Source organism: Lycium barbarum, chromosome 5 (genome assembly GCF_019175385.1).
Source record: "Lycium barbarum isolate Lr01 chromosome 5, ASM1917538v2, whole genome shotgun sequence".
NCBI classification, from domain to species: domain Eukaryota; kingdom Viridiplantae; phylum Streptophyta; class Magnoliopsida; order Solanales; family Solanaceae; genus Lycium; species Lycium barbarum.
The window spans coordinates 109,091,948-109,103,509 of record NC_083341.1 but is presented as its reverse complement, the minus strand read 5'-3'; the positions used below and the strand labels follow the sequence as shown (position 1 = coordinate 109,103,509).

At 40.7% G+C, this 11,562-nt stretch overlaps 1 protein-coding gene across 1 annotated transcript; it reads left to right on the top strand.

Annotated features, from left to right (window-relative positions):
- The first annotated feature begins 5,072 nt into the window (after positions 1 to 5,072).
- On the top strand, positions 5,073 to 5,441 carry LOC132639615 (uncharacterized). Its single transcript, XM_060356057.1, has one exon. It carries the CDS (start codon positions 5,073 to 5,075, stop codon positions 5,439 to 5,441), a length of 369 nt encoding a protein of 122 aa, XP_060212040.1.
- Positions 5,442 to 11,562: the final 6,121 nt, after the last annotated feature.

Genomic DNA, 11,562 nt, shown 5'->3' with positions numbered 1-11,562 from the left:
AAACTGTTTAACAAATCATATTAAGAATCACAAAGTGGAATAACTGTTTTTATACTATCTTTTTATGACTGCTTTCTTTATGTATTATTATAATTTATTTTCATATTACTTGTTGTCCCCACGGCACTCACTGAGTACGAAGTATTGAGGCATACCATTGTTGTTTTTGATGGTATGTCAGGTAACGGAGAAGAGCAGGTTCTTAATACTTCAGGCGCTTAGGAAGGACTTGCTGTTGCTGCTGATTTGGTGAGCCCACACGTTCATTCATGGGACACCCTATTTATTCGTTCATGCATTATTAGTTTTTGGGCTGCGTCCCGATGAGTCAAACTATTATTTCTTTATCTTAGAAGCTCCATAGTATACATTCTTGTGGGTAGTTGTTGAGTTACTGATTAACTCTCAGGCACGTCGTTATGTTTCACAAGTATTGATTACTATGGACTTTCGCTAATTTAATTCATATATGCATGATTAGTTTACCTTTATTTTATAAACTGTTGGAGGCGAATGTTGAACCTGGCGAGTTTAAGTGTTATTATTGTGTCGTTTAGGTTCTTCCGATGTTGTTCATGACGTCGGATGTTGGTTACGTCTAGGGTGGGTTTTGGGGCGTGACAAGCTTGGTATCAGAGCCTAGATTTATACGTCCTAGGATAATGGTCGGTGCCTGTGTAGCTGTGTCTAGTGGAGTTTTCTTTGTGCAACCTGATCACCTGCATGATCGAGAAACTCCTAAGACATTTATAGGTGTTTCCTATTCTTCTTGATTCTAGATTGTGCTATAAAGCTTAAAGTCCTTTTAGGATCGTTGTAATTCGCTCGTTAATTCGTGCCTTGCAGAAATAGCTCTGACGCAATCCAAAAATGGTAACCAAGGATGTCACGCGGGAGTTAACTGAAATCTTGGGGGCGCGAATGCTGGTAATGGAAATGATGCTGGAAATCAAGCACTACCTCCAGCATCGCCTGCTCTTGTTGTTCCTGTTGCGGGTGTACTTGAGATTGGTACTATGTAGACGGCTATTCAAATGTTGGCTGTATTGGTTGCTGCTCAGCGGCAGCGTGGAGGTGTAGGACCTCACGGTGGAGGCAGACTTAAGCAATTCCTCGAGTTGAAGTCACCAGAGTTCTTTGGGTCACGAGAGATGGATGACCCCCAACACTTTTTAGATGAGACCTTCAAGGAATTGAGGGCAATAGATGCCCGAGATTCCGAAGTTGTAAGGCTTGCTTCTTATCAGTTGAAGGATGTTGCTCACGTATGGTTTGAGATGTGGGAATCTGAGAGGGGTGATGCTGCTTTAGCTCTGACGTTGGTTGAATTTGAAGAGGCATTCATGGAAAGGTTCTTATCTGATGAGGAAAAAATTGTTACGGCTACAAAGTTTGAAAAGCTAGAGCAGGGTAACAAGTCAGTTCGTGAGTATAGTTTGGAGTTCACCCGTCTGTCAAAGTATGCTTTATACATGATACTGACTGAAAAGCATAAGTTGACTTATTTTGTGAAAGGCTTGGTACCACGTATCAAGTCTGCATGTGTTGTTGTGGCTATGTCTCCTACTTGCACTTTCTCATCTCTGGTTGGGTTTGCTGAACAACAAGAAAGGTGGAAAAACGAGGAGAGGGTGGATCAAGATCAGAACAAGAAGGCCCGATCGGCAGGTGGTTTTAGTGGTAATAATTATAAGGGAGGTCAGAGTAAAGGGTATTCGGCACCTGCTCAGTCTGGCACATATTCGAATGCTAGTGTACCTTCTGGTAGGCAAGGTCAGAAAAATAATAACCAAAGCAGGTTCTCCCAAGGGAGTAGTCGGTCCGCTGTATGAGAGGATCGTATCTGTCATCACTATGGTATTAGGGGGCATCTTAAGAGGGACTGCAGAAAGTGGCTACGCGAGATGGCTGCTATGAATAACCAAAAGAATAATTCGCCTGCTTCTACATCTTCTAAAAATCAACCTGTTGGTAATGCTAACAATTATAATCAGAATGCTCGCAACAACGAAAAGGGAAAGGAAGTTGCTAATACTTCTGGTGGAGGGACAACTCGACCTTATGGGTTGACTCGTAGAGAGGCGTCTGAGGCTTCTAATGCTATGGTTACAGGTATCCTTACAATCTATTCTCATGATGCTTACTCATTGATTGATCCAGGTTCAAATTTATCCTATGTGAGCCCTTATTTTGCTCTTGATTTGGGTATGAAACCCAAACATTTATGTGAACCTTTTGCTGTTGATACGCCTTCTAGTATTCCTGTTATTGCTTCTAGAGTGTATAGAAGTTGTGTTGTTGTGATCAAGGGATATGAGACCATGGATAATTTGTATGAACTTGAGATGGTGGATTTTGATGTAATTATAGGGATGGACTGGTTGTCCGCATGTTACGCTAATGTGGATTGTCGCCATAAGTTAGTTCGCTTCGCCTTTCCCGAGGAGCCTGTTATTGTGTGGGAGGGTGAAATGGCTAAGCCAAGGGATATATTTATTTCCAATCTTACGGCTCATAATATGATTACGAAGGGGTGCATTTACCATTTGGTTGCTATTAATGATATAAAAACTGTAGTACCTGAATTTGCATCTATTCCCATAGTTAGTGATTATCCGAAAGCGTTTCCCGAAGATCTCCTTGGTATTCCTCCTGGTAGGGTTATTGATTTTGGGATTGATGTTATTCCTGATACCCAACCTATTTCTATCCCACCTTATCGTATGGCTCCAGCTAAGCTAAGGGAGTTAAAGGATCAGTTGAAGGACTTGTTGGATAAAGGTTTCATCCGACCAAGTTCCTCACCTTGGGGTGCTCCAGTCTTGTTTGTTAGAAAGAAAGATGGTTCCCTTAGGATGTGCGTTTATTACCATCAACTTAATAAAGTGACCATTAAGAATAAATATCCTTCGCCTAGGATAGATGATCTATTTGACCAACTTCAGGGTGCTAAGTTCTTTTCAAAGATTGACCTGAGGTCTGGGTATCACCAATTAAAGATAAAGGAAAAGGATATCCCGAAAACCGCCTTCTGTACGCGTTATGGGCACTTTGAGTTTCTAGTCATGTCCTTTGGGTTGACTAATATGCCTGCTGCTTTCATGAATTTGATGAATCGTGTGCTTAAGACTTATCTAGACCGCTTCATTATTGTGTTTATTGATGATATTTTGGTGTATTATAAATGCCGTGAGGATCATGCAAATCACTTGAGGATAACTTTGACAACACGTGAGGAGAACGAGCTTTATGCAAAATTCTCTAAGTGTGAATTCTGGCTTGAGTTTGTGGCTTTCTTGGGTCATGTGGTGACTGGTGACGGCATCAAAGTAGACCCTCAGAAAATCTCAGCGGTTAAGGATTGGCCTAGACCAACTGCAACGAAAATTCGTAGTTTCTTGGGTTTGGCAAATTATTACAGAAAGTTTGTGGAAGGTTTTTTGTCCATAGCCTCGCCATTGACTAACTTGACACAGAAGACTGCTAAGTTTCAGTGGTCCGAAGATTGTGAAAAGAGTTTCCAAGAGCTTAAGACAAGGTTAACTTCAGCTCCTATTTTTACTTTACCTTTTGGGTCTGGTGGATATGTAGTGTATTGTGATGTTTCTAGAATTGGTTTGGGTTGTGTATTGATGCAGAACGGTAAGATGAGAAGAATTATTCAACTCATGACTTGGGGTTGCTACTGTTGTATTTGGCTTAAATATTTGGCGTCATTATTTGTATGGTGAACATTGTGATGTTTTACTGACCATAAAACCTTGTAATACATCTTCAAACAACGAGAGTTGAATCTCAGACAGAGGAGATGGTTGGAGTTTTTAAAAGATTACGACTTGAATATCTTGTATCATCCTGGTAAGGCTAATGTGGTTGTTGATGCTTTGAGTAGAAAATATATGGGCACGTTGGCTTATTTGCGTGCTCATGACATGCCCATGGGGAAAGAGATTCAAAGGCTTGCCAGTCTTAGGGTTAGGCTTGATGAAACTGAAGATGGAGAGTTAGTGGGAATCACGCCATCACGGTCTGACATTGTATAAAGGATTTAATCCAAGCAATATGATGATGAGCTTTTGGAAAAGCTGGGAGATGGAGTGGAGGGGTGAGTACACTTCCTTTACTATGGGTATTCGTGATAGTGTTCTGCGGTTGCAAGGACGATTGGATGTTCCTGATATTGATGGTCTTCGACAAGAATTAATGATGGAAGCTCATAGTTCCAAGTATTCGGTTCATCCGGGATCCACCAAAATGTATAACGATTTGAAACAACATTACTGGTGGAAGAGCATGAAGGTTGATATTTCTAACATTGTGGCTAAGTGTTTGAGCTGTCAACAGGTGAAGACTGAACATCAAAGGCCTCGAGGCCTGGCTCAGAATATAGAGATTCTGCAGTGGAAGTGGGAGGAGATCAACATGATTTCGTTATGGGTTTGCCCCGCACTAAGACCAAGTTTGATTCGATTTGGGTAATAGTGGATAGACTCATAAAGTCTGCCCACTTTCTCCCTGTGAAGACGTCATATGTCGCGGCGCAATACGCCAAGCTATATCTGAAAGAGATAGTTAGATTGCATGGTATTCTGACATCCATCATATCGAACAGAGGTACGCAATTCACTGCTAGATTGCACGGGATTCCGACATCCATCATATCGAACAGAGGTACGCAATTTGCTGCTCGTTTTTGGACATCCTTTCAGGAAGGTTTGGGAACTAGAGTAAAATTGAGCACTGCCTTTCATCCTCAAACTGATGGGCAGGCAGAGAGAACTATTCAAACGTTGAAAGATATGCTGAAGGCCTGTGTTATAGATTTTGGAGGAAATTGGGATGAACATTTACCTCTGGTGGAATTCGCGTATAACAACAGTTACCAAGCAAGTATTCAGATGGATCCTTACGAGGCTCTTTATGGGAGGCGTTGTCGGTCTCCAATTGTTTGGTTTGAACCAACTGAAGTGGAGTTATTGGGTCCGGATTCAGTTCATGAAGCAATTGAGAAGGTTAAGCTTATTGTGCAACAGCTCAAGACAGTTCAGAGTCGATAGAAGTCCTATACTGATATGAGGTGGCGTGATATAGAGTTTTCTATCGGTGATCAGGTGTTCTTAAAAGTGTCGCCGATGAAGGGAGTAATGCGGTTTGGTAAAAAGGAGAAACTTGGTCCCCATTTCATTGGACCTTACGAGATTGTTAGGAAAGTTGGGATGGTGGCTTATGAATTGAAGTTACCATCCGATACGACCATGGGGCATCCTGTGTTTCACATTTTGATGTTGAGGTTGTACAAACCTGATCCTTCCCATATGTTGAATCATGAAGAGATTGAAATCAATGAAGGGCTATCTTATGAGGAGGAACCAGTTCAGATTCTAGATCGTCAAGTTACAAGGTTGAGGACGAAGGATGTGGCATCGATCAAGGTTTTGTGACGAAACCATGATACTGAGGCAGCTACTTGGGAAGCAGAGGGGGACATGAAGAAGAGATATCCTCACTTGTTCCCTATGATAGGTATGAGCTAGCGTTTTAACTATTCTTAGGTGAATCATCTGTGTTTGTTGAATTAACTTGTGGTTTGTTGAATTAACTTTTGGTTTAGTGATTACTTCCTAGAATACGATTCTCATTCGAGGACGAATGATCTTAAAGGGGGGATAATGTAACACCCCATAAACTCGAACTAGGTGTGAATATGTAAAAATCTAGTGTTAAGATGATATTATACCTATATGAATCCATTCTTGATGAATTCGGGTGGAAGATGGTCGTTTCGAAGTCAAACCAACAATTGAAGTTCTTAAGGGCTCTTAAATTCGCTTAAGTTTTGGTAGGTCTGACTTCTAAGCCAGTTTCGTGACAATAGGTTGGGAATTTGGGAACGCTTCCTTAATGAAAGTTGTAGATCATTAAAATTCCTTTCCAATGGCTTAGAAGTTCCAACAGAGTTCTGTACTAGGAGTTATGCCCATTTTACTGAGCATCATTTGTGCAGTGCGAAAATTAGTCGTGCGCTGCGCCCCAGGCCAAGTTTTCAGCAAACTCAAAATTTTGATGCCATCAAAATGGATACACTGTGTGCGGTGCCCTGGGGGACGCCCCAGGCGATGCACCAGGCCATTTTACGCCTGAAGCGATTTTTCCCGAATTTTATAAAGGCCTAACTTCTTATATTCATTCCCACTTCGTTTTGGCCGACTTCCTGAGAGGAAACAACCCTAAAACCTCCCCAAAAGATATAAGGTATGTTATTGATCAATTCCAATCATTTCAACATCAATCTAACATCAAATTAACACTAGTTTATCTTCCACAAACCCTAGATTCTTGAAACCCAAGAAAGAGAAGAAGAATGGGGCGTTTGGGAGAAGTTAATATTCCTTCAATAAGGTATGAACCTTGACTTTTGTGATGTTATTGAAAGGGTTTAGACTAGTGTAGGTTGTCCTATGAGATTAGAATCCATGATTGATTTATGAAGTGTTCAAGAACACGTTCTGGTCATGAAAACCCTAGCTTTCGTTGGTAAGAAGGGTTCATGGGTGGAAATAGGTTGGAGTTCTAACCTCTCCTATCTAAAAATATTGTAGAATAATTGTTGGATTGTGGGAAGTACTCTTGAGTGGGAATTAAGGTATGTCTCTTCTAAACTCATTTTTGACTATAAAGGTGATTTGTATCTCTCTTTTGAAACTTATTCTGAATGAAAATCACTTTTTGAAACTATTGTTGGAAGTATAAATTTTATTCAAGATTCTTTAATGAATGAAAGGAAAAGTAATCTTTTCATGTTTCTGAACTCTAATTCATGTTTAAATGGTGGTTAATATGTGTGAGGGAACAAACCCACATTAAACCTAGATTGTAACAAATCCTATATATGTATAAGATATTATGAATGCTTTCCTCTATGAGGGATGCTTAATAATGACTGTTAAGAGTTGGTAATGACATTCTCATTGATGAATTGGGAAATGGAAATCTTTTGTAAAGAAGTTATACGTTTTCAAAACATTGATTGGAATGATTTATTCTTTTGATATGGCATAATGAACCTTACTGACAATTGATGATGTGGCTACCTTACAAATGCATTATGAATTGGCTTCTATGCCATGGACTTTGTTGTTGTGTTTGCCTTGCTATTCGGGAGGAAGAGTAGCCACTATGCATCCTAGTGTATTAATTGCCTTGCCATTCGAGAGGAAGAGTAGCCACTTCCGGGTTCAATACCTGGGGTGTATTAATGGCCTTGCTATTCGGGAGGAAGAGTAGCCACCGTGTATCCATATTCTGGGGTATTGCGCAATGTCGTTGATATTGAGTTGGGCCTATATGGATAATAGTGATATCCATCTTTATTATGGAAACTGGAATCTTGAAATGGCTTGTAAACTGTTTAACAAATGATATTAAGAATCACAAAGTGGAATAACTATTTTTATACTATCTTTTCATGACTGATTTCTTTATGTATTATTATAATTTATTTTCATATTACTTGTTGTCCCCGCGGCACTCACTGAGTACGAAGTATTGAGGCATACCATTGTTGTGTTTTATGGTATGTTAGGTAACGGAGAAGAGCAGGTTCTTAATGATTTGGGTGTTTAGGAAGGACTTATTGTTGCTGCTGATTTGGTGAGCCCACACGTTCATTCGTGGAACACCCTATTTATTCGTTCATTCATTATTAGTTTTTGGGCTGCGTCCCGATGAATCAAATTATTATTTCTTTATCTTAGAAACTCCATAATATACATTCTTGTGGGTAGTTGTTGAGTTATTGATTAACTCTCAGGCACGTCATTATGTTTGACAAGTATTGATTACTAAGGACATCCGCTGATTTAATTCATATATGCATGATTTGTTTAGCTTTATTTTATAAACTGTTCGAGGCGGATGTTGAACCTGCCGGGTTCATGTGTTATTATTGTGTCGTTTAGGTTCTTCCAATGTTGTTCATGACGTCGGATGCCGGTCACATCTAGGGTGGGTTTTGGGGCGTGACAATGTTGGGGCTAGCCACCCCGTTATGTTGTGATTTGATTGTTCTATTGTGCTGGCTTGATTGCATAAGTTGTTGATAGATATTGGATTCTGTTTTATCATCTTGATTACGATATTCTTTACATAATTGCTATTGGTACTTGTGATTCAGTTATATTGTTGGCATACCGAGTGTTGGTATTTGTGATTCGGATATCTTTTTGGCGTACCGGCTGTTGGTACTTGTGATATTGGGCATGATTATTGATGTTGATACATGCATTGCACGCACTCTCATTTTCATGATGCACTGTTGAGATACTGATGATACTTGATGAAACATCTTGATGATTTGGGCTAAATTTTACTTGAGTGACGTGAGATGGCCGATATCCGATGTTGGTTTCGGAATCGTTGATTGAGTGATTCCATGGACTCCGCGGATCCCCAGAGTGGTGCCGATGACAACCCTCCGTGGGGAAAGATCCGCGGTCCCATCTATCTGTTGAGCAAAGATCTGGGACGGGTGGCACTTAGATTTCCCGAGTCACACTGGGTTGTGCTACCGAGATGTCGATATTTTCGTCCGGAGTACATGTGTACACAACATTTGCATGGCATTACATTGCATTCATACACAATTGCATTGCATTGCATTATTGATTTATTTTGAGATGTTTGGTGTTGTACTTGTGATGTTGGATTTGGACTTGATACATTCGGACTTGGCACATTTGGGATTAGATGCTTTACTTAGGCGATGACGTTTACTTGAATTTGATTACATTTGATTTATACTTGTTAGTTTATCTGCTTAGCTGCTTTATTATCTGGATTGTGTTAGCTATGCTTAGTCGGCCGATGATGCCAACCAGTATTATTATTTTGTACTGACTTGCACTTTTTGCATTCCTTTATGAATGCAAAGTATCAGGTTGGATCCGCTTCCGTTACACGTGGCTAATAGTCGCTTCAGCATTATCTTCCAGTTTCCAGGGTGAGCATGGTCGTTCGCTGCCTTGAAGACCTCTCTATCTTTATGTCCTACTCTATTCAGAGACATATACACTTTATTTATTATTATTCCAGACTTGTATTATTTCCCTTTTAGATGTTTTTGTATTATTCAGACTAGACTGTATGGGTATTATTATTATTCCGCACTATCATATTATATATATAAATCTATCGTGAGACTTACTCATCTATTCTTTTTCACTTGATTAGTTATGTATTTGGTTCAGTTCTCAGTGCACTTGGTTCAGCTCGTGTATTATTTGTGAAGAAGAAAGATGGGACCATGAGGATGTGTATTGATTACTGCCAGTTGAACAAGGTCACTATTCAAAACAAGTGCCCTATGCCTTGTATTGATGATCTATTTAACTAGCTTCAAGGTGCTTCGGTGTTTTCGAAGATTGATTTGCGTTCCGGCTATCACCAGTTGAAGATCAGGGCGGAGGATATTTCGAAGACAGCCTTTCGGACGACATATGGCCACTATGAGTTTCTAGTAATGTCTTTTAGGCTTAACAATTCCCAGCTACATTTATAACTTTGATGAATGGTATCTTTAGGCCATTCCTAGATTCCTTTGTGATTGTGCTCATTGACGACATCTTGGTGTATTCCAAGAGTAGGGAGGAGCATGAGAGTCATCTTCGTTCTGTTCTTAGGTAATTGAAGAAACATAGCATGTTTGCTAAGTTTTCTAACTGTGAGTTCTGGTTGGATTCGGTAGCATTCTTGGGCCATGTGGTTTCTAAGGATGGGATTATGGTGGATCCACAGAAGATTGAGGCTGTGAGGGATTGGGTGAGGCCCACTACTGTTATGGAGATTCGTAGTTTTGAGGGTTTGGCTAGTTATTATCGTCTCTTTGTCAAAAGGATGTTCCCTTCCAGTGGATGGATGATTGTGTGGAGAGCTTTCAAAGGATCATGCTTCTTTTGACTACAGCTCTGATCTTAGCATTACCCGTGAAGGGTAAGGATTTTGTTGTCTATTATGATGCCTCCCGTATGGGTTTGGGTGTTTACCCAAAGAGATATTAATTCCAGGCAGCGCCGATGGATGGAGCTCCTGAAGGACTATGACATCTCTATTCTGTATCATCCCGGGAAAGCCACTGTGGTAGCTGATGCCTTGAGGCGCAAGGTAGCGAGTATAGGGAGTTTAGCTCGATTGATTGTTATCGAGCGTCCGTTGGCCATGGAGGTTCAAACTCTAGCCAACAGTATTGTTCGCCTTGATATTTCAGCCCCAGGCAGGATTTTGGCTTGTTTAGAGGCGAGGTCATCTTGATTGGGTCGGATCAGGACTCAGAAGTTTGAGGATGCTCATTAGAGCAAGATTCGAGATAGAGTTTTGAGAGGTAAGGCCAACGAGGCCGTGATTGATTCTTAGGGAAATTTGAGGATTCGAGAAGACGTGTGCTTATCTCGTGTTGGCTATTTGATTCTGTTGATCTTGTCTGAGGCTCATAGCTTTCGCTATTTCATTCATCTAGGGGCGACTAAGATGTACCGTTACTTGAGACAACACTATTGGTGGCGGTAGATAAAGAGAGATATAGTTGATTTTGTAGCTAAGTGTTGTAATTGTCAGCATGTTAAGTATGAGCACCAGCGATCCGATGGAGTGCTTCTGAGGATGCCCATTCTCGAGTGGAAGTGGGAGAAGATTACCATGGATTTTTTCAAGGGTCTTGGTAAGTTTGATTCTATTTAGGTGATAGTTGATCGGTTGACTAAATTCGCTCACTTTGTTCCAGTTCAGGTTTCCTATACCGCGGAGAATTAGCCAAGATGTGCATTCAGGATATTGTGAGATTGCATGGGGTTCCTATTTCTGTTATATCTGATCGGGCCGCAATCTTCACTTCCCATTTCTGGAGGGCTTTTCATGAGGATTTGGGTCCCCAGTTGGATCTTAGTACGTCTTTTCATCCCCAGACTGATGGCCTGTCCGAGCAGACCATTCAGGTGCTCGAGGAAATGTTGAGAGCGTGTGTTATTGATTTTGGTGGTCAGTGGGATCAGCATTTGACTTTGGTAGAGTTTGGGTACAATAACAGTTATCATTCGAGTATTAGCATGGCGCCTTTTGAGGATTTATATGGTAGGAGATGCACATCTCTGGTTGGTTGGTTTGATGGATTCGAGGCTTGGCCTTGGAGTATAGATTTGTTGAAAGAGTCCCTTGATAAAGTGAGGGTTATTTAGGCCAAGCTTTTGGCAGCTCAGAGTCAGCAAAAGATGTTTGTGGACTAGAAAGTCCGGGATTTTAAGTTTTCTATTGGTGACCAGGTTTTATTGAAGGTTTCACCCATGAAGGGTGTTATGAGGTTTGATAAGAGGGGAAAGTTGAGCTTTAGGTATATTGGTCCTTTTGAGATTGTTGACTGTATCGGTGATGTAGCTTATGAGTTGACATTGCCGCCAGGCTTGGAAGGAGTTCATCCGATTTTTCATGTTTCGATGCTGAAGACGTACCATGCTGACGGTACCTACATTGTTCTTTGGGATTCTATATTGCTTGATGAGAATTAGACTTATGAGG